General features: G+C 38.1%; 1 protein-coding gene and 1 pseudogene across 11 annotated transcripts in view; one reads left to right on the top strand and one right to left on the bottom strand.

The window, feature by feature from the left end:
* NUDT9 (nudix hydrolase 9) overlaps positions 1 to 23,734 on the top strand; it is a 103,263-nt gene that overhangs the window by 17,310 nt on the left and 62,219 nt on the right. For 9 of the 11 annotated variants that reach the window (XR_006711312.1, XR_006711304.1, XR_006711307.1 and 6 more), the window contains exons 4-7: positions 1,483 to 1,569; positions 14,685 to 14,796; positions 16,776 to 16,922; positions 18,460 to 18,544. Coding sequence is in view for 6 of the 11 variants with exons in the window: in XM_045473376.1 (XP_045329332.1) it covers positions 1,483 to 1,569; positions 14,685 to 14,796; positions 16,776 to 16,922; positions 18,460 to 18,544 (431 nt within the window). In the remaining 5 variants the exon portion in view is untranslated. Of the gene's footprint in view, positions 1 to 1,482; positions 1,570 to 14,684; positions 14,797 to 16,775; positions 16,923 to 18,459; positions 18,545 to 19,840; positions 20,620 to 23,734 lie in introns of those variants that run through there. The other 2 variants (XM_045473349.1, XM_045473366.1) reach the window with 1 other exon arrangement.
* On the bottom strand, positions 23,512 to 23,636 carry LOC123596517 (annotated as a pseudogene).

Raw genomic sequence — 23,734 nt, 5'->3', positions numbered from 1 at the left:
TGTCTTTTTAAGTCAGACCTTTGCATTTGACTTATTCCTTAGGTTCTTTTCTGGATAAAAAAAATATATTAAAAGATATTTATCCATGAAAAAGGATAGGCAGCAAAGGCAAGATAGCATGTTGTTTTAGTCAAGAGTCTAATGGAAACAATTCTAGCTTGCCTTAGTAAAAAGTGAACTTTAGGATTATGGGGTCATCTCAAGCAGTCCGAAGTGTAAATGCAGCTAACTTTAGGTAGAATTGAAAATCTGTCTCTGCTTTTCTTTCTATGTTGCCTTTATTTCTCTTTCACTGCAAACAACTTTCTCTGCTTCTCAGACTATAGGGTAGTCTATGTGTCTTTTCCATAGTTTCTGATTTACCAGTTATAAGCTTGGTCATCTATAAAAATGAACTTTCACTCTTTAAATATTGGCTTTGATCATTTGTGTTCAGGGATGTATACTTATTTGGAATAAAACATAGTTGCTGGCCACCCTGCCCCTCCTCCTGTGAATTTGAAAAGTAAAATTATTGTCACCTGGGCAGGTGCCTTGTCTTAATTGAAAGTCTTGCTGATATATTTTTGGGTCTAGTACAGTGTAAAAATTCATTCAACTTGAATAACAGTCACAAGGAAGACCAGAATAAAAACAGATGGCTGACGGAAAATTTTGGCTGTTTGTGTATTTACTTTCAAATATTGGGAGGACAAAAGATATAATCTTAAAAAGGTAAGATTGTAGATTAGGGCATTTTACTGGGACATAATGAAAGTTGAACATTTAAGGAATATTCATTGGAAGAAAATTACTCAGGCCTGAGTGTTGCTATGTTCACCTGACAGACTTTTTAACATTGGGTTGTGCTATTGGTTAAATAGTTGGCATTTTTATAAAATTGTTTTCTTTAAAACTTGAATTTTGGTATATTTGAAATCTTGAAATATTGAATAATACTACCTCATTATATGCTACAAAATATATATTATTGGTAATAAACATCCAGAACCCACTGAGAAAACATTTTCTTTAAAAAGTAACAAAAATAATGGGAAGGGTTGTATGAGATGAGAGTAAGAAAAGGGGATGTTGAGAAGTGAAGAGAAATGTGGGTATCTTGAATGATAAATCATCATTGTTGTAGAGCTAGAGAATCATTAGGTGCAGACCATTCGTCTGCCCTGTTGTAAGAGTCCAGTAAGGTGTTAGTTTGAATTTAGGAGTATACGTGAAAACTGAAACAAATTCTCTTATAGAACAACTTCAGAAATGAGATCTTCCTCCTGGATCAAGCCCAAAGCTTAAGACGTGCACAAAAGAAAAGTTAAATAACAGCATAAGGAAATGTGTGATTTTAGTGGCAGATATGTGATAGCGTTCCTGGATTTGGGAGGAGATACTATTTCCCTCTTATTGCACTTACTGCCTTCTTTTGGGCCATGTCAAGTTGGGTTTAAAAAGATGAACATATTCAATTGATTTTCTATATTCTTTTCCCAGAAATCCTGCAGGACGGACAGGACTGATTGGCCGGGGGCTTTTGGGGCGATGGGGCCCAAATCATGCTGCAGATCCCATCATAACCAGGTAAGAATGAAAAAAACCATTTCAATAGCAAAGAGTCAGGTGATTGGAGAAATATGGACTGTAACTATGTGTTTATACACACACACACACACACAAATGTATGTATGTATATGTACACATGTATAAATATATGCGTTTGTATACATATATGTACATGTGTATGTATATGCTCATAAGCGCAAACACTGGAAATGTATATTAAAAAAATTTTTTTTAATGTTTTTATTTATTTTTGAGACAGAGAGAGACAGAGCATGAGCAGGGGAGGGGCAGAGAGAGAGGGAGACACAGAATCTGAAGCAGGCTCCAGGCTCTGAGCTGTTAGCACAGCGCCCGTTCTGGGGCTTGAACTCACAGACTGTGAGATCATGAACTGAGCTGAAGTCGGATGCTTAACTGACTTAGCCACCCAGGTGCCCCTTGAAATGTATATTTTATTTTATTTTATTATTATTTTTTTTCCAACGTTTATTTATTTTTGGGACAGAGAGAGACAGAGCATGAATGGGGGAGGGGCAGAGAGAGAGGGAGACACAGAATCAGAAACAGGCTCCAGGCTCTGAGCCATCAGCCCAGAGCCTGACGCGGGGCTCGAACTCCCGGACCACGAGATCGTGACCTGGCTGAAGTCGGATGCTTAACTGACTGCGCCACCTAGGCGCCCCTGAAATGTATATTTTAAAGGGTCTTGATGTGAAATCATACTGATGTGATACAAGTGTAAAGTTGTAGTTTTATATGAGTAGTTATCTGAACAAAGTTAATTCACATAGTGAATTAACTGAACATCTGTTTGTTCTCAAAACTGAGTAGGTGCTTTGGAGGATATAAAAAAAATAAAAGAATTCTACGTTTCAGCTCCCTATCACAGAAGAGCTATGGCTTCATTCGTAAGATGAAAAATATGAAATAAGAAAATGTGTCAAAGTACAATGGGTGAGACAGTCTGCTTTAAAAATTAGATTAGATGTGGGTTGTGATGACAGTAAACTGGAACACCGAAGAAAGGCATCATGAAGGAGGCAGACTTGAGCTGAACTTGAAGCTTGGATAGGGGGACAACAGGAGGCCTAAGAAAAAAAGCTTATAGTAATATCTATTTGAGTTGTTTTTTTTTTTAATATGAAATTTATTGTCAAATTGGTTTCCATTCAACACCCAGTGCTCATCCCAAAAGATGCCTTCCTCAGTACCCATCCCCCACCCTCCCCTCCCTCCCATCCCCCATCAAACCTCAGTTAGTTCTCAGTTTTTAAGAGTCTCTTATGCTTTGGCTCTCTTCCTCTCTAAACTCTTTTTTTTTTCCTTCCCCTCCCTCATGGACTTCTGTTAAGTTTCTTAGGATCCACATAAGAATGAAAACATATGGTATCTTTCTCTATATGACTTATTTCACTTGGCATAACACTCTCCAGTTCCATCTACGTTGCTACAAAAGGCCATATTTCATTCTTTCTCATTGCCATGTAGTATTCCATTGTGTATATAAACCACAATTTCTTTATCCATTCATCAGTTGATGGACATTTAGGCTCTTTCCATAATTTGGCTATTGTTGAGAATGCTGCTATAAACGTTGGGGTACAAGTGCCCCTATGCATCAGCACTCCTGTATCCTTTGGGTAAATTCCTAGCAGTGCTACTGCTGGGTCATAGGGTAGGTCTATTTTGAACTTTTTGAGGAACCTCCACACTGTTTTCCAGAGTGGCTGCACCAGTTTGCATTCCCACCAACAGTGCAAGAGGGTTCCCATTACTCCACATCCTCACCAGCATGTATAGTCTCCTGATTTGTTCATTTTGGCCACTCTGACTGGTGTGAGGTGATATCTGAGTGTGGTTTTGATTTGTATTTCCCTGATGAGGAGTGACGTTGACCATCTTTTCATGTGCCTATTGGCCATCTGGATGTCTTCTTTAGAGAAGTGCGTATTCATGTTTTCTGCCCATTTCTTCACTGGATTATTTTTCGGGTATGGAGTTTGGTGAGCTCTTTATAGATTTTGGATACTAGCCCTTTGTCCGATATGTCATTTACAAATACCTTTTCCCATTCCATTGGTTGCCTTTTAGTTTTATTGATTGCTTCCTTTGCTGTGCAGGAGCTTTTTATCTTGATGAGGTCCCAATAGTTCATTTTTGCTTTTAAATTCCCTTGCCTTTGAGGATGTATCGAGTAAGAAATTGCTGCGGCTGAGGTCAGAGAGGTTTTTTTCCTGCTTTCTCCTTGAGGGTTTTGATGGTTTCCTGTCTCACATTCAGGTCCTTTATCCATTTTGAGTTTGTTTTTGTGAATGGTGTAAGAAAGTGGTTTAGTTTCATCCTTCTGCATGTTGCTGTCCAGTTCTCCCAGAACCATTTGTTAAAGAGACTTTTTTCCATTGGATATTCTTTCCTGCTTTGTCAAAGATTAGTTGGCCATACTCTTGTGGGTCTAGTTCTGGGGTTTCTATTGTAATCCATTGGTCTATGTGTCTGTTTTTGTGCCAATACCATGCTATCTTGATGATTACCACTTTGTAGTAGAGACTAAGGTCTGGGATTGTGATGCCTCCTGCTTTGGTCTTGTTCTTCAAAATTACTTTGGCTATTCAGGGCCTTTTGTGGTTCCATACAAATTTTAGGATTGCTTGTTCTAGCTTCGAGAAGAATGCTGGTGCAGTTTTGATTGGGATGGCATCGAATGTGCAGATAGCATTGGGTAGTATTGACATTTTAACAATATTTATTCTTCTAATCCGTGAGCACAGAATGTTTTTCCATCTCTTTATATCTTCTTCAATATCCTTCATGAGATTTCTATAGTTTTCAGCATATAGATCTTTTACATCTTTGGTTAGGTTTATTCCTAGGTATTTTATGCTTCTTGGTGCAATTGTGAATGGGATCAGTTTCTTTATTTGTCTTTCTGTTGCTTCATTGTTAGTGTATAAGAATGCAACTGATTTCTGTACATTGATTTTGTATCCTGCGACATTGCTGAATTCATGTATCAGTTCTAGCACACTTTAGGTGGAGTCTATCGGATTTTCCATGTATAATGTCATGTCATCTGCAAAAGTGAAAGCTTGACTTCATCTTTGCCAATTTTGATGCTTTTGATTTCCTTTTATTGTCTGATTGCTAATGGTAGAACTTCCAACACTATGTTAAACAACAGTGGTGAGTGGACATCCCTGTCGTGTTCCTGATCTCAGGGGGGAAAGCTCTCAGTTTTTCCCCATGGAGGAGGATATTAGCTGTGGTCTTTTCATAAATGGTTTTTATGATGGTTAAGTATGTTCCTTCTATCACGACTTTCTCGAGGGTTTTTATTAAGAAAGGATGCTGAATTTTGTCAAATGCTTTTTCTGCATCGATTGACAGGATCATATGGTTCTTATATTTTCTTTTATTAATGTGATGTATCACATTGATTTGTGAATGTTGAACCAGCCCTGCAGCCCAGGAATGAATCCCACTTGATCATGGTGAATAATTCTTTTTATGTGCTGTTGAATTCGAATTGCTAGTATCTTACTGAGAATTTTTGCATCCGTATTCTTCAGGGATATTGGCCTGTAGTTCTCTTTTTTTGCTGGGTCTCTGTCTGGTTTAGGAATCAAATGAATGCTGGCTTCGTAGGATGAGTCTGGAAGTTTTCCTTCCCTTTCTATTTTTTGGAATAGCTTGAGAAGGATAGGTATTATCTCTGCTTTAAATGTCTGGTAGAATTCCTCTGGGAAGCCATCTGGTCCAGGACTCTTACTTGTTGGGAGATTTTTGATAACTGATTAAATTTCTTCAGTGGTTGTGGTTCTGTTCAAGCTTTCTATTTAATCCTGTTGGAATTTTGGAAGTGTGTGGGTACTTAGGAATTTGTCCATTTCTTCCAGGTTGTCCAGTTTCTTGGCATATGATTTTTCATAATATGCCCTGATAATTGCTTGTATCTCTGAGGGATTGGTTGTCATAATTCCATTTTCATTCATGATTTATCTATTTGGGTCATCTCCTTTTTTGAGAAGCCTGGCTAGAGGTTCATCAATTTTGTTTATTTTTTTCAAAAAAACAACTCTTGGTTTCATTGATCTGCTCTACAGATTTTTAGATTCTATATTGTTTATTTCTGCTCTGATCTTTATTATTTCTCTTCTTCTGCTGGGTTTGGGGTGTCTTTGGTGTTCTGCTTCTATTTCCTTTAGGTGTGCTGTTAGATTTTGTATTTGGGTTTTTTCTTGTTTCTTGAGATAGGATTGCAATGTATTTTCCTCTCAGGACTGCCTTTGCTGCATCCCAGTGTTTGGATTGTTGTATTTTCATTTTCATTTGTTTCCATATATTTTTAAATTTCTTCTCTAATTGCCTGGTTGACCCATTCATTCTTTAGTAGGGTGTTCTTTAACCTCCATGCTTTTGGAGGTTTTATAGACTTTTTCCTGTGGTTGATTTCAAGCTTCATTGCATTGTGGTCCGAAAGTATGCATGGTATGATCTCAATTCTTGTATACTTATGAAGGGCTGTTTTGTGACCCAGTATGTGATCTATCTTGGAGAATGTTCCATGTGCACTCGAGAAGAAAGTATATTCTGTTGCTTTGGGATGCAGAGTTCTAAGTATATCTGTCAAGTCCATCTGATCCAATGTATCATTCAGGGTCCTCCATTGTTGTAAGTGGAGTATTAAGTCCCCTGCAATTACCACATTCTTGTCAATAAGGTTGCTTATGTTCATCAGTAATTGTTTTATATATTTGGGGGCTCCTATATTCGGTGCATAGACATTTATAATTGTTAGCTCTTCCTGATGGATAGACCCTGTAATTATTACATAATGGCCTTCTTCATCTTTTGTTACAGCCTTTAATATAAAGTCTAGTTTGTCTGATATAAGTATGGCTACTCCAGCGTTCTTTTGACTTCAGTAGCATGATAGATCGTTCTCCATCCCCTCACTTTCAATCTGAAGGTGTCTTCAGGTCTAAAATGAGTCTCTTGTAGACAGCAAATAGATGGGTCTTGTTTTTTTTTTAATCCATTCTGATACCCTATGTCTTTAGGTTGGAGCATTTAGTCCATTGACATTCAGTGTTATTATAGAAAGATATGGGTTTATTGTCATTGTGATGTCTGTAGGTTTCATGCTTGTAGTGATGTCTCTGGTACTTTGTCTCACAGGATCCCTCTTAGGATCTCTTGTAGGGCTGGTTTAGTGGTGATGAATTCCTTCAGTTTTTGTTTGTTTGGAAAACCTTTATCTCTCCTTCTATTCTGAATGACAGACTTGCTGGATAAAGGATTCTCGGCTGCATATTTTTTCTGTTCATCACATTGAAGATTTCCTGCCATTCCTTTCTGGCCTGCCAAGTTTCAGTAGATAGATCCGTCACTAGTCTTATTTGTCTCCCTTTATATGTTAAAGCATGTTTGTCCCTAGCTGCTTTCAGAATTTTCTCTTTATCCTTGTATTTTGCCAGTTTGACTATGATATGTCGTGCAGAAGATCAATTCAAGTTACGTCTGAAGAGAGTTCTCTGTGCCTCTTGGATTTCAATGACTTTTTCCTTCCCCAGATCAGGGAAGTTCTCAGCTATGATTTCTTCAAGTACACCTTCAGCACCTTTCTCTCTTCCTCCTCTGGAATCCCAAATATCGTATATTATTGCGTTTCATAGCATCACTTCTTCTCTAATTCTACCCTCATACTCCTGGATTTTTTTATCTCTTTTTCTCAGCTTCCTCTTTTTCCATAAGTTTATCTTCTAATTCATCTGTTCTCTCCTCTGCCTCTTCAGTCCACGCTGTGGTCGCCTCCATTTTATTTTGCAGCTCATTTATAGCATTTTTTAGCTCCTCCTGACTGTTCCTTAGTCCCTTGATCTGTGGCAATATTCTCTGCTGTCCTCTATACTTTTTTCAAGCCCAGCGATTAAGTTTATGACTATTATTCTAAATTCATGGTCCATTATATTGGTTAAATCATTTTTGATCAGTTCGTTAGTTGTTGCTACTTATTGGAGTTTGTTTTGAGGAGAATTCTTCTGTTTCTTCATTTTGGATAGTCCCTGGGGTGGCGTGGAACTGCAGCACACTTCCCCTGTGCTGTCTGGAGTAACTTGTGTTGGTGGGCTCGGCCGCAGTCAGACCTGATGTCTGCCCCCAGGCCACCGCTGGGGCCACAGTCAGAGTGGTGTGTACCTTATCTTCCCCTCTCCCAGGGGCAGGCTCACTGTGGAGTGGTGTGGTCCTTGTCTGGGCTACTCGCACACTGCCAGGCTTATGGTGCTGCTTCGATGGGATCTGGTGTATTAGCCGGGGTGGATCCGCAAGGTGCATGGGGGCGGGAGGGGCAGACTCAGCTCGCTTTGCCTTCGGTGGTCCGCTTTGGGAGGGGCCCTGTGGCACCGGGAGGGAGGCAGACCCGTCAGAGGGATGGATCCACAGAAGCACTGCCTTGGGTGTTTGTGCGGTGCAAGCAAGTTCCGTTACGGGAACTGGTTCCCTTTGGGATTTTGGCTGGGGGATGAGAGAGGGAGATGGTGCTTTTCAGCGCCTTTGTTCCTTGGCAAGCTGAGCTCTGTGCTGCGGGGCTCAACAACCTTCCCTCCTGTAGTCCTCTAGTTCTCCTGCTGTCCGAGCAGAGCTGTTGACTTATGACATTCCAGATGTTAAGTCCCGCTGACTGTCAGAACACACTCCGTCCGGCCCGTCCGCTTTTGCAAGCCAGACTCGGGGATTCCACCTTGCCATGCAGGCTGCCCCTCCGCCACCCCGGCTCCCTCCCGCCAGTCCAGGTTGTGCGCACCGCCTCTTCACCCTTCCTACCCTCTTCCGTGGGCCTCTTGTCTACGCTTGGCTCCAGAGAATCCATTCTGCTAGTCTTCTGGCAGTTTTCTGGGTTATTTAGGCCGATGTGGGTGGAATCTAAGGGATCAGCAGGACGAGGTGAGCCTAGTGTCCTCCTATGCCGCCATCTTCCCCCTCAAAATCCTCCATTTGAGTATTGAGGGACAATGAAAGGATCAGGTGGTCAAAGCAGAAAATTTTGTAGAATAGTGGGTAATCAAACATGTAATTTTTATGCAGTTTTATTGTGGAGAATATTACAATAACAAAGTTTAGGAGTGTTAAGGGGAGCCCTTGAAGATTTCGGAATAGGGGACAGGCATTCTCTTCCTGAGGTAAATCTATCTGGTAAGCCACATCATATTCAGGAGGCCCCTTGGTAAGCATGAATCAGAATAAGGAAGGCAGGTGAATCTTAGGTTTAGATGGACTTGACCATCTCCATAGGAATCATCTTTTCAGCACGTCTGGAATATTCTGTCATCTCTGTCATCCTTTTAATTTTTGTATTTTTAGGAATTCTTCACTGACCACCTCCGTCTTCACAAATAATTGTCACTTTGCTTTAAATAATGCAAATACCCTCAATATTTTTATTTTTTAATTTTCGTATTTTGAGGGTCTTCCTTTCTTTCAGGAAACCTTTTCTCTGATCTGAGATCCAGTAATGATTTCATAGGTTAACCCTAAGAAAACAGCTTAATTCCCTTATTTTCAAGTTACTGGAAGAGGCACCAATATTTGTCCCATCTTATTCTCCTTGGCCTTTCAATTTCCCTGACAAAAGAGGTCTTTACCCCACAGCTCACTCCAATTTTCTCATTCCTTCCTTTCTTGCTTCCTTCCGCCCAGCCTTCTACCTATCTTATGTATAGATGCTTATGTATCTACCTACTAACCCACGTATCCATTTAAAATTCCTTTAGAGGGGCACCTCGGTGGTTCAGTTGGTTAAGTGTCCAGCTCGATTTCGGCTCAGGTCATGATCTCATGGTTTGTGAGAGATCCTGCTTGGGATTCTCTTTGTCTCTCTCTCTCTCTCTCTCTGCCCCTTCCCCCTGTGCATGCATGCTATTTCAAAATAAATAAATAAACTTAAATAAATAAAATTACTTTAGAAACTTTATGGTTTAAATGAAATGGGAAGAGTTAATATACTTTTAATGAATGGAAATAAAAAATATTAATGACAGTATCAGTTTTGTTTCCAACTTTGGTAAGGCTGGCTAAAATCAGGAAGGTGTGAAGCATTTGAAGTAGAAATGCCAGTAAGGGGACAAGAAGCAGAAAAGGGAAGCTAGACACTTGGAAGTTAGCCTTTCATTAGCTTATCTTTATCTCTGGTGGGCCAAATAGATGGAAGTGTATGTGGTGATTGGGTTGCATTGTTTTGAAATAATAGACTTTTTGAGCTTAATGCAGCCATTATACAACAGCTTCAGCAATAGCTGAAGACTTTGAGAGGGTCCAAGGCTATGGAAAAGCCCACAGATGGCAGAGTCTAGCTTTCACCTGTACTGTTAGGTTGATGCTCTTTATTACCTCAGTAACACATATATTGACCTATGAGTTGGTCTAAATGAGTGAGTGGCAGTGGAAATGGAAGGAAGAGAATGTAAGATGTTAAAAAGGAAGCATCAACAAGGCTAAAGCACATTGTTAAAAAGTATTGCTCTCCTCTGCTAGGTGCTGTCATCAGTTTTTCCATTTGTTTCTCACATAACTCCTCAAAAGTAGATATTAACATCTCTGTTTTATAGATCTGAAAATGAAGAGTCACTGGGGTTAAGTGACTTGCCTAAATGTTTATGTCGATCTGAAATTTGAGTCCGTGGTATTTGGCTCCAGATATTATACTTTTTCTCTTTTATACCAGTTTTTCACTAATGAGTAATCATAAGAATCATCTAGGCACTTTAAAGATTCCATTCCCTTTTCTTTCAAGTACTTCATGATTCAGAACAGCTCTGTATAGTGTAGTTTAACAAATGCTCCAGGGAAAGTGTTAAATGTTTCTGTTCTCAGGGACCTCTCCTAGAGATTCAGTGGGTACAACTATCTGATGTTCCTTTAGATCCTTTAAAATGAAAATGAGGTGGGAAGTGTTGATACATTACTGTGAGTAAAGTCAGATCCATAGTTAGTGGTATTCTCATTTTCTTTCCAGTTTTGGTGAGATAGGAAGGTGTGGGCCATCAGAAGTGGGGAGGGAATATCAATAGTATTTAGAAATAATCTTTGGCATTTAACAAATGTTAATGAGGTTCATTAATTAAAATATACATTATTTCCATTATATCAAGGATTTTGTTTTAAATTTGGTAATAATTTATTTGATGATAAGGTTTTGGAGTGATGGGGATTGGAGCTAATGGTCAAGAAAGAATTCTTGAGACTTCTTCAGTGCAAAAAGGTGATTTTATTAAAACATGGGGTTAGGACCCGGGGGCAGAAATTGCTGCCTTGGGACCTCTGAGGAGAGACTGGTTATGTACTTGGAAGTTTGGGGAGTAAAGTTGGGGGGGCAGTTTCCAAAGGGATTTTCATATGCTGAAGAAGACTCACAGGATCCAGGAGGCCTAGCTGTTGTCAGCTAGGTCGTTTTCCCCTCTAGCAAAGAATTCACATTAAGACAGCAGGGAGTTCCTGGAGAAATGTTATACCCTGCCTGCCTGAAGTATTTGTCAGTGGGCTGCAGGTTGTAAGGAAATTTAACTTTATCTGCCATTTCCTTCTGCCTTTGTTTCCCTCATCATTTGGTATTTACAATAAGGAACAAAAGAAGAAACTACTCTGCTCGGTAGTTCTTAAATGAGTGCCTTTGGGGTAAAATCTGAGAAGGTAAACAGGTTATGTGACTGTTCATCATCAGTCTGGCCCTCTCTAGCCCAGCAGCGCCTCTCCCCCAGTCCTGCTTCTCCCTGTGCTGCAGCCTCAACTGGCGGTATGTCTGTCTTGGTTTTCCCAGCTTCTCTAATGTGATGTATATATAGTAGGTGCTGGTAAGTGTGTGTGTGTACAGAGCATCTTTCATCTTCTCACGCCCTCCTCTTACCCAATTAGTGTAAACATTCTGTTTGTTTGATTTAAGTAGACAGTATGGTGATTAAGAGTGCAGATTCTGGAAGCAGATTGTCTGGGTTCAAATTTTGGTTTATACCACTTAGCTCTGAAGTCTTGGACAAGTGTAATCTACTCTGTGCTTCATTTTCCACATTTGTAAAATAAAGATAATAATGCAACTACTTTATAGGGTTGTTTTGAGGCTTAAATGGATAAATACATGAAAGACTTAACAGTATCAGGTACATAATAAGTGCTATAGAAATGGGCCTTAAGAAGTAAAAGTACCACGTCTACCTTCAGTCCTGTTCTCAATCTTGTACCTGGATCATGGTGATGAGGTTTTGGGGTGATGGTGGGGTTCAGAACTCATGGCCAAGAAAGAATTCTTGAAGACATCTTTGGTGCAAAAAGATGATTTTATTAAAGCACAGGGACAGGACCCCTGAGCAGAAAGAGCTGCACTGGGGTTGTGAGGAGTGACTGGTTACATACTGTGGAGTTGGGGGAGGTAAAGACAAAAGGGAGGCCTCCAGAGGGACTTCAGTATGCTAAAGAGGACTCCTAAGATACCTGAGGCCTTGCTGTTGTCAAGCTAAGCTTGTTTTCCCTCTAGTAAGGCATCAACATTATGACTGCAGGGGGTTCCTGGAGAAATGTTATACTCTGCATTTGCTTCAGGTATTTTCAGTGGGCTGCAGGTTGCAGGTTATAAGGAAATTTAATTTTACCTGCCATTTCCTTCTTGCCTTTGTTCCCCACATCACTGTGGAGGGGAGGGTGATATTAGGGGCTCCAGGAAACTGAGTCTAGGTTTCAGAAGATTAGGTTATTGATAAGATTGCCTTTTTCTTGTAATTTACTAAGGTATTTGTAAACTGATAGAGACTCCTGTCCTGCATGACTGTGATCTCTAACCATTTGTTTTCTTTCCTTTCCTTTGTTCTTGGGCATCTAGGAGTGCCTGAGGAATACCACACATATCCCACTTGGGGGGGGGGGCGGGGTGGTGGGGTATGCTAGCTTGTACTTTGCTCTCAGCTTGCCTTATGCTTCCTCATCAATGGTAACAGTCTTCTAGCCTCCAGTCTTGCTTTCTTCCCAACCAGCCTCCACACTTTTGTCAAAGTGAGTGAGCTTTCTAAATACAAATTGCTTATGGTTTTACCCTTCTTAAAAATATTCTTTGGCTCTCTAAGCAGATGAATTTGATGAATTCTTTGCCTACTCGTCTGGCCTCATCATCCTTCTTTCCCTCTGTGGTGCCAGACCCCACCTATAGATTCAGTTTCTTGAACATATTATTTTATACCTTTGTTTCTTGCTCATGTCATACCTATGTCTGGCATCCTTAAAAACAGATGCTGTCTTCTTGTACTAATTATTCTTTCATTTCTATTTACTGTCCTCATCAAATTGTCACTCTCTTATAATTTATTCACTTACATGTCTAGCTCCACCCCTAGACTATGAGCTCTTTCAGGGCAGGAATTATGGGTTAGATATGGTAGTCAACCACTATATAAAGAAATTTGGAAATATTTATTTATTTATTTATTTATTTGCAGGAGGGGGGAGAACTCCTATTTAAACTCATTTAATTTCATTGATTCTAATTCAAAGCAATGATTTTTTTTTTTTTTTGTAAATTTTTTTTTTTTCAACGTTTATTTATTTTTGGGACAGAGAGAGAGCATGAACGGGGGAGGGGCAGAGAGAGAGGGAGACACAGAATCGGAAACAGGCTCCAGGCTCTGAGCCATCAGCCCAGAGCCTGACGCGGGGCTCGAACTCACGGACCGCAAGATCGTGACCTGGCTGAAGTCGGATGCTTAACCGACTGTGCCACCCAGGCGCCCCCAAAGCAATGATTAGATCATGGGCTTTCTTTTTTGGTTTAGTACTAGAGATTCAAAATCTTTTTCTTTGCCTAAGATAGTTTTAGAACAATTCTTAAAATTGGGTGTGGTGGGGGTAGAGAAAGGAAAGGGAGATGTATCAGCATCTCTGGGCAAGAGGCTATGGTTAGAAAAAGTGCATTCTTGGGGCGCCTGCCTGGCTCAGTTGGTAGAGCATGTGACTCTTGATCTCAGGGTTGTAAATTTGAGCCCCATGTTGGGTGTAGAGATTACTTAAAAATAAAACCTAAAAAAAATCTTAAAAAAAAAAAGAAAAAGTTCATTCTAAAATTAACATAACCATGATACTTTTTTTTTTTTTTAAGAGAGCTTGAGTGGGGGAGAGGGACGGGGGGCGGGGGGGGAGGGGTGGCGGAGAGAGAAAATGAATGAATGAATCCTAAGCAGGCTCCACACTGAGTGTGGAGCCTGATGCAGGGCTTGATCCCATGCCCTGAGATCACGACTTGAGCTGAAATCAAGAGTCAGATGCTCAAACAACTAAGCCCACCCATGTGCCCCACTTTGATACTTTTTTAAAAACTAAAGGATAGAGTGAGGTTTTGTGGTTTTTTTTGTTTTTGTTTTTGCTGTTTTTTAAGAAAGGGCATAAAGATTGAGAAGCACTACTGTTGAAACCAGCTGAACTTGTATTGTGTAATCTGCATTGTGTAATCTGTTTTGATAACAGAGTGACCCATTAAAAGGAAATATTACCAGATCTCTTATACTAAAAGTGATTCTTAAAAAGGATCCTTCGACTATGTTTTTAAGTTTTATGACCCATCCTCTAAATTCTGTTCTGCTTTTAAACTTTTTTTGACAATACTTTAATAAAAACTACTTATATTCTGAATTTTTATTACAGAGGATATCTTTTTTGGAAAGTAGACATCTGACTTGGTTTGTAACAGTGCTCAATACAGAATATTTCTTTTTTTTTTTTTTTTTTTTACTGTTTGTTTATTTTTCAGAGAGAGAGAGAGAGAGAGAGAGACAGCATGAGCAAGGGAGGGGCAGAGAGAGGGAGACACAGATCCAAAGCAGGCTTCAGGCTCTGAGCTGTCAGCACAGAGCCCAACGTGGGGCTCAAACTCACGAACTGTGAGATCATGACTTGAGCCGAAATTGGACGCTTAACCAACTGAGCCACCCAGGCACCACAGGATATTTCTAATACAAAATAATTTTTTTGGTAAAACTAGCTGAGAGGTGAATTTATTATATACTCTTGTTATAAAGAAAAATACATCATTATAACTTTGTCTCAAGTTTGAGATAGATCCTTATTCTTCAAAATCCATTATGATTTTATATTACTATTTACAGGTGGAAAAGGGATAGAAGTGGAAATAAAATTACCCACCCTGTTTCTGGGAAAAACATCTTACAGTTTGTGGCAATAAAAAGGAAAGACTGTGGAGAATGGGCAATCCCAGGGGTAAGAATTAAAATTAAATTAAAGTTCTTTTTAGCTTCATTTACTGCAAGGTTATTGTATGTAGATCTTTATCCTCCATTTATTTTCCATTCCTTCACACTTCACTTAGTAATTCTTTTGTCATTTATCACTGCAATGAAGTCTGTCAATAGCAAGTGTAGGATAATACATCAAGGCTGTTAGAATTTGAGTCTAATTATAAAGCCATTGGAAAAGAACATGGACTTTGGAGTTAGACCTAGGCTTGTACGTTGGCCTTCCCACTTTGAGCTGAGAATACAAAATTCAGACACTTACCTTAAATTTTTAAAATTTTTATTTATTTTTTAAGTAGTCTCTCCACCCAGTTTGGGGCTCTAAATCACACCACTGAGATTAAGAGTTGCTCTACTGACTGAGACAGCCAGGTGCCCCAGAACTTTCTCTTTAAAATTTACATAATTATATCTACTTCATAGGATTAGTAGCAATAGCACATAAAACACCTGGCATAAAGTAGATATTCATACATGTTGGGTCCCATCTCAGAACTCAACCCCTACTTCCAAGTCCAGGGTAAGACTGTTAGCATTGGTTTATTGAATTCTCATTAACTTTAGACATAAAAAAGATAATTCTTGTTACTTTTCCTTGTAGTTAAAAAAATTTTTTTTTTAATGTGTATTTATTTTTGAGAGAGAGAGAGCGAGCGCAAGCTGGGGAGGGGCAGAGAGAGGGTGGGGACAGAGGATCTGAAGTGGAGGTAGAACTCACAAACTGTGAGATCATGATCTGAGCCGAAAGTCAGATCCTTAACCAACTGAGCCACCTAGGCACCCCTCCTTGTAGTTTTTAAAATTTCTGTAATATCATCAGGAACAGTTGTACTTTTGTTGAGTTCATTTCAGTGGTAAATTTGAAGTGGCTTTTTGAAATGTGTATATGTGCAACAGAGGGTTTTATATTTTATGCCATATTGTGAAATGGAGATAATTTGAAAAGAGGATGATTCTTATACTGCTATCTGCAAGAATGGTTGTTTTTTTCTTTGTAGGATAAAAATGGATTGGAAATAAAAATCCCAGGTGACTGTAATAAAAGCTTAGGTTAATTATTATGAGCCAAATTGTCAAACTTCACCCATGATTAGTGTAAAACATGGTAATGATTTCATCGTAGGATTTTATATTTTTGTCATCTGAAATTCTGATCATTAAGGAAGTGGTTGTCCCTGGTGTCATATTGAAAACCATTCATCTAATCAGTATATTTTGAGATCTGTTTTTTGTCAGCTGATATATTAGACATTGAGAATATAACAGAGCAACATAAACATCCCTGTTGTCTTAGAGCTCACATTCCAGTGGGGGAAACAGATAATATAAAATATGTTTTTGTATGTTTAAAGGTATAAATATTAAGGAAAAAACTAAATCAAAGAAGGAGACTAGGAAATGTTTGAGAGTTTGCAATTTGAGATTAGAGTGGTTATAAAAGGTCTCTCTGAGAAGGTAACATTTAAGCAAAGATTTGAAGAAGGTGAATGAGCGATGCATGTGGGTATCTAGGGAAAAGCATGTTGGATACAAGTAATAGCAGGTGCAAAGGCCTTAGGTGGGATTTGTTTGGCATGTCCTAGACACTGATTCAGGAGGTCAGTGTGGCTGGAATGGGATGAACAATGGGGAAATTTCGGCTTGCTATATTCCATCTTGCCTCCAGGCCTTCCTTCCTTAGCTTGAGTTTAGAAGATACCAGGAAAGGAGTCTTATTGGCTCAGTTTACTATTGGCTAACCTTGGACAAATTACTGCAGTCAAATACATGAGATACCCTGACTGGCTACTTCTAGAATCAAATGGTTTAGAGAAGAACATATCACAGGAGAATGGGAATCATGATTATGGCCAGGTAGAACAATGTGTCTACTGCATCACCCAGTAAATATTTGTTGAATGAATTAAAGCTTACTTTTTTTTTTTTAAATAATGTGGCTATTAGGGGATGGTGGACCCAGGAGAGAAGATTAGTGCTACACTGAAAAGAGAATTTGGTGAGGAAGCTCTCAACTCCTTACAGAAATCCAGTGCAGAAAAGAGAGAATTAGAGGAACAGTTGCACAAACTCTTCAGCCAGGAACATCTAGTGGTAAGAAATGGTGGTTCCCATGAAGGATTTTAGCCTCACGGATTAGTGAAAATTCCTTAAAAGTTCACCTGGAAATCTGATAGGTAAAACCTGTATATTTGAAATACATATTCATAGAAACAAATTATAGATCTTCACTGTGAATAGATTTCTGCTTAAACTTTTATAGCCCAACTTTAGGTCAGTTACATTTATTAGAATACACTTTTTTCCTCTTAGTTTTTCTTTAGACTAGATGTGAGCCAACGTGACACTGAACACACCCATCCATCCGGAAACCTTTTAAAAAAATTTACATAAATTTAGCTCTTTTGAGAGTATGTTTACATTTTAAATTATGTTATTCAGAGTTTTTCTGGTTGATAACCATTTAAGTCTTATGTTTTGTCTACATACCCTTTGTGATTTAAAAAAATCACCTTATAAAGTATATTGGTGCTGGTAATAAGGAAAAAGAGTTTCTTTTTTTGCTGGCTTTTGTTTGAATTGCTTTGTTTTCTTTCTAGAATTAGGATTTCTTATTTATTTATGTTCAGTCTTTTGGGGTCACGTTTGTGTTAGATGGCTAGATCCAAATCTTTCCCTATATTAATAGCTTAAGTATTAGTCTTTACTAAATTTATTTATAGATCTTCTTTTTTAAACTAAAAAAATCTATCTTTGTATGTCTGAAACTATAATCACAGAAATTATATATATTATATATATATTATATATATATATATATAATATATATATAATCACAGAAAAATACTTATAGAGCCTTTAAAAAAGTCATATGGCCCAAATAAGACTATTCTCAAATTATGAAATTAGAGTCTGAAGAGTTGAGGGTTTTGTGAATTTTAAAGCTGACCTTGAGAATACTTATCCTAGGAAATTTAAAACAAGCATGTGGAATGTTACGTGAAAGTTTCTATGATACTTACATTTCACTTGTGAAAGGTGAAATAAGGAGTCACTTATTATCAAGGGGTTTTAAAATGGAGCTGAGAGGCCTTTAGGGAGGTGGGACTTACGTACTTCCTCACCAGGTGGAGCCCTGATCTTTTAAACTGGGCTAAACCGCAAATACTCCAAAGACTCTACACAAACACCTGCAACTTACTACAAAAGGGACTTGCTTAGTGATAGCCTTAGCAACCAATTGTATTCACTCAAGATTAGTTTTCTGCAGCAACGCCAATCAAAATTCTTTGAAAACAACTTATACAAGCATTCTCTTTATCTTAAAAACCTCTGACTTTGCTCCCTAGTGGGACACTGGGTTGCTACCCACATCTCTGTACCCAGAATTGCAGTTCTTTGATCATAAATAAATGCTTAATTATTGCCTCCTGACAATTTTAGGTTGGCACTTTTTTCTTATTGTAGTAAAAAATACATGACATATAATTTACCATCTTAACTTTGTAATGTACAGTTAATTATATGCACACTGCTTTGTAATAGGATATTTACATTTCCGATGTAGCAGGCATCTGCTCCGCCCATTCGTGTTTGTACACTTTTTTTGTCTGCTTCCTTTTAAAAATAGATATATAAAGGATATGTCGATGATCCTCGAAACACTGATAATGCATGGATGGAGACAGAAGCTGTGAACTACCATGATGAAACAGGTAAACTTGTGTTTATTAAACTGACTTCATAAGAGGCACTCTGGTATTTGTGGAATGAATTCTCATCAAAGAGCAATTTCCTTTTCTTTCTTTCTTTTTTTTTAAAGTTTATTTATTCTGAGAGAGAGCGTGAGCAAGCAGGAGAGGGACAGAGAGAGAGGGGGAGAGAGAATCCCAAGCAGGCTCTGTGCTGTCAGCAAACCATGAGATCATGACCAGAGCCAACACCAAGAGTCGGCTGCTTAACTGACTAAGCCACCCAGGTGCCTTTCTTCTTTTAGAAAGAGTCAGAGTGCAAGCAGGGGGAGAGGGGGAGAGACAGAGAGAGAGAGAGAGAGAGAGAGAGACATAGAGAGACAGAGAGAGAGAGAGGGATCTCAAGTAGGCTTCATGCTCAGCATGGAGCCCAATGATGGGCTCAGTCCTTCAACTCTGGGATCATGACCTGAACTGAAATCAAGAGTTGGCTCCTTGACTGAACCTTCCAGGTGCCGCAGCATTTGCTTTTTTAAAAGCTCTTGATAAGCATTGCCAAATTGTCCTACAGAAATAGTCTATTTACATTCCCAACAGTGATTAAGAGCTTTATTTTTAATTTTTTTGATAATTATAAAGATTTTAATAAATATATTTATTTGTAAATATAAATATTTTCATTTATGATTTCTGGTTTGGTGTCATGGTTATTTGGGGGGGGGGTGCGGGGGGAAGGGGCAGAGGGAGAGGGAGAAAGAGACTCCCAAGCAGGCTCCAAGTTATATGCCCAGAGCCTGATGCAGAGCTGGATCCCATGTTGTCTGTGCTATCAGTGAACCATGAGATCATGACCTGAGCTGAAACCAAGAGTCAGACACTTACCTGACTGAGCTGCTCAGGCGCCCCCATGCTTATTTTAGAAAGGTCCACTTAAGAGTGTAAAATGAATTGCCAATAATTGTTTTTCTTTTTTTTACATTTAAATCTCCAATCCCTCTAGAACTTGTTTTGATGTAAGTTTCATACTCATTTAATACGAACTCTTTTTTTTTTTTTTTTTTTTAAAGCTAAAGCCAATATTCTTACTTTTTAAAGAGAAAAGCTTCCTTACTGGTGCCTCTACTTAAAATTTAGCAATGTGGTTAAAATTTGGGCATTTGGAAAATTTGGAACCTTCTAGTTTTTAATTCCCTGGGGCACCTAATACAATAATGATTTAAATTGTTTTCAGTAAGAATACTTGAAGCTACAGAGTTATGTTGAAAAGGACATAAATAAATGCATTACTTTCTTCTTGGTGATGTTGTGCTTTGGCAATAGGTGAGATAATGGATAACCTTACCCTAGAAGCTGGAGATGATGCTGGAAAAGTGAAATGGGTGGACATCAGTGATCAACTCCAGCTTTATGCCAGTCACTCTCAATTCATCAAACTTGTGGCAGAGAAACGAGATGCACACTGGAGTGAGAACTCTGATGCTGAGTGTCGCGGGTTGTAGCCTCATCTCTGTGTCAGCCAAGTGCAGAAGAGCACGTGCTGAAAAGAAGGCGGTACCACAGAGCTCATAGGATAGATAAGGGGGGCAGGCACGGTCACTTGGAAATTATTTCATTCACTTTCAAAACTGTTTGCATTTAGAAGGTTTTAATCAGAATAAAATTAGTAAATATGATGAAATGCAACACATAATTTTCTGCTTTCCAGTCAGAAGAAATATAAACAACATATTTTTTATGTATTCTATTTAAGCATGGTTTAAACCAAATCGAAACAGCTGATGCTCTTTGAAGAACCATAACCTGAATAAAGATAAATTTAGGGTCAGCCATTACTTCTGCCTTCCATGTTAGTTCTTTCTTTTCTTTTTTTCCTGTTGATCTAGGGTCTGAAGGATGTTCCTGGCATAAATATCAGGCTCCTTTAGGAGAACACTGCCAGTGTCTAACCTGTCTTTATTTGCTTTATGTGATCTTGTTGAAGCTGATTTAAAAAATGAAAACCTTGTTTTGACTTCAGAATTACCAGTTTATTGAGGAAATTTCAGTTTATTGAGGAAATTGATCTTAATATCTTGTTAATAAAGATCAATATCAATGAACAGCTCGTGTTCTCATTTTTTAAAAATTCTGAATTTAAAAATATGTTCTGGAAATTAGTAATTTAAATTGATGTATTTATTTCACTCTACTGTAACTGTATGTATCATAAATAAAGTAAAACTACATGTTCAGGGGCACCTGGGTGGCTCAGTTGGTTGTGTCCAACTCTTAATTTTGGCTCAAGTCATGATCCCAGGGTTGTGAGATCGAGCCCCATGTTGGGCTCCACACTCACCATGGAGCCTGCTTGGGATTCTCTTTCGCGCGCGCGCTCTCTCTCTCTCTCTCTCTGTCTCCCCCCGTCTGCCTCTCTCCTCCACCCATGCTTTCTCTAAGAAGTAAAATAAAAATAAAAATAGATGTTCAGAAAGGATTGAAATGAGAGAGGGAAGCCTTTGAGAGTTAAACATATTATTTGTTAGGAAGGGAATAAGGATTGGAATAGGTTTTTGAGAGGCCCACTGTTAACATTATAATTCCCAGAGAAAGGAAAGAGTTGTTGATGTTCTGGATACTTAGGGAAGAAGAATGAAAATAATACTTGTCTTAGTGGGCATATGTATCACATCCTGGCTAAGATATTTATTGAGAAAATCCCATGGTATTTACTCCTGTCAACCTTGAGTAGGGACCATCATAATTCCGTCTTCATTCTAGTTGGGTTACAGATGGGGCATCTGAAGAAAAGGAGGTGTAAGGGATAGAGACATGGTGGTTTCCTTTTCTTCACATATTTGAAAAAGGTATTAGGCTTATTCTGTAGCTTGAGAACAGAACTTGGGCTAATGTAAATCAAAAGTCCCCTCAACCCCTGCTAATTTAGTGTCAAAGCTACTTTTACTTTGGTGGTAAACCTGAACTAAACTGACAGGAAGCTTTTTACTCATTAGTGCAACTTAAGGTTTGCTGAGAAACATTAGAATGTTTGATTTCCAGATGCTGTTTCAGACCCCTCTGGAAGAGTTACAAGGTTTAAGTATGGTATTAATTTTCTAAAATCCATAAAATCCTGGTCCCTGGTATGTAATAAGGGACTTGTGCTTGACCAGGATGACCCGCTCACTAGCTGAGGGGTAGGATGGCCTTCTCCCAGAATCAGAGTTGGATTCTACTTTTACTGTTTGGCAGGAAGAGACTGCTTTTTCCTGGCACTGAATAGAATTTTTAAAGCTGCTTACAAAAGCTCTTGAGAAAGTTTGAGCAATTCCCTGAAGGTCAACATTTACTTACATCTAATAGTGTTCAAACATTTAAATTGACATTAGAAAAGATAGTAGGTAGTATTTTATTTAAAGAATGATTAAAGCACATGGTCTATTGATAATGAATTCTTCATGGCATTTTAGAGTTTTCTCTGGAACATTTCTAAAGTATGCAAAATTATAAAATAGAAGTAATCTTCTGATAAGTGTTATAAATATCCAGCATCATCTATAATAAGAAAAACCATATTAAAATTTTAGTTGAAGACCTTTCTGGAGGAATATTTGCTCCTATATCACTAGGTGATATTGATGCCATATTTGCTTTTCTTGTATTTTAGGTATAAGGAAGAATACTCTCTGAATACTTTCTATCTAAAAATATTTTACTATTTAGTAAAATAGTAATAACAGATACCATTTACTGAGTATCTACATTATATCATGCAATCCTCACAACAATCCTATGAAGTTAGGTGGTATTATTTCCATTTCACAGGTGAAAATGATATTTCTAAAGATTTTCCCAAGGTTATTCAGTAAGGGACAGAGCTGGGATTTGAATCCTGGTCTGCCAGGTTCCGAAACTTATTCTGTATTGTATTCCCTACTAAGGTCATGAAGCTTTGATGATTTGTTGTGTTAAGTCTGCAGTTTGGAAGATTATATATTATTTAAGCAGTACTCACGTTAACAGTAACACACTTAATGGTTTATGACTTGACTTTAAGGTCACAGCTGATTTAACTAGCATCACTGTAACTGTTTGCATAATTTGAACCCAAAGAGAATTTACTTGATAATATCTGAACCTAAGGATATGTGGTAGCAATTCGGTGTTTGTCTTGCCAGCATTTCAGACTCAAATGGAAGCATATGCTAAACTTGCATAGTAAGAACATAACAATCTAAAACCTGAATGTTTGGCACTTGAAAATTCCAACCACTTTTAGAAGCTAAATGCTATATTTTCTTACAGTATAAGAAACGGTGGTTGGTATTATTTTCTAACATATTTGTGAGGTTTTAATAAACTGATTTAAAAATACATCATTTGAAGGAAGCATTTATAATTTAAGTAGGCTAATTACTGCTTTCATCAGTACACCTTTCATCATGCTATTAATTTATCAATATGGATGTGACCTGAGACTATTAAACTCCTAAGATAAAAAAAAAAAATTTAAATATATAGTACTTGAAAGATATTTGGAGATTTTACTAACCTTAGTATATAACTTCTGACATAGGAGGGAGAGAATTATCTCTGCCAAAATAAACAATACAGATTAGTTATTATATGAAGGTATTCTTGCCATAATTTCTTCTTTGCTTCCACTCACATCTCCCATCTTATGGTTATTTTATTGCTGATGGGTTAGTATTCATACAATCGTGTGTATTGGCAGATAGAAAATAACATGATCCTGTTACATCTTAAATGCTGATAAATTGAATCCTCAACTGGGTTTTTCTGCAACAAAGCACTTCCGCTTCTCTCACTTGGCCTTTGATGGCCTGATAAGAGCATTTGAAGTGGTAAGAAATACTAAGTAAGCATTTGGGGGCAATGAAATGTATAGGAGGAAAATGGGTGAAATCCAATTTCTTTCTCAAAATTGGGACTCAGAATATTTTGACTCATTAGCTTCTCTCAAGGTAGATTAACATTAATTTATATATAATTAATAATTTTGATTGACATTCAGATATTTAAAAAAGGAATATATCTATCTTTTGTATGTATTTTCAATTAGCAATAATCGTGCCTTGGATAAACCTCATTGGTTATGATACACCCACTGCACAAAGCTTATCTTTTGTATATATTTTAAAGTGAGAACAAACTTGGATGAGAATCAAAGAAGTCTCAAGATTTGTAGCCTCTCCATCCAGCAAGCTGATGCTTTGG

The sequence above is a fragment of the Leopardus geoffroyi genome, chromosome B1, assembly GCF_018350155.1.
Source record: "Leopardus geoffroyi isolate Oge1 chromosome B1, O.geoffroyi_Oge1_pat1.0, whole genome shotgun sequence".
In the NCBI taxonomy this organism is placed as follows: domain Eukaryota; kingdom Metazoa; phylum Chordata; class Mammalia; order Carnivora; family Felidae; genus Leopardus; species Leopardus geoffroyi.
This window is presented reverse-complemented; position numbering and strand designations above follow the sequence as displayed.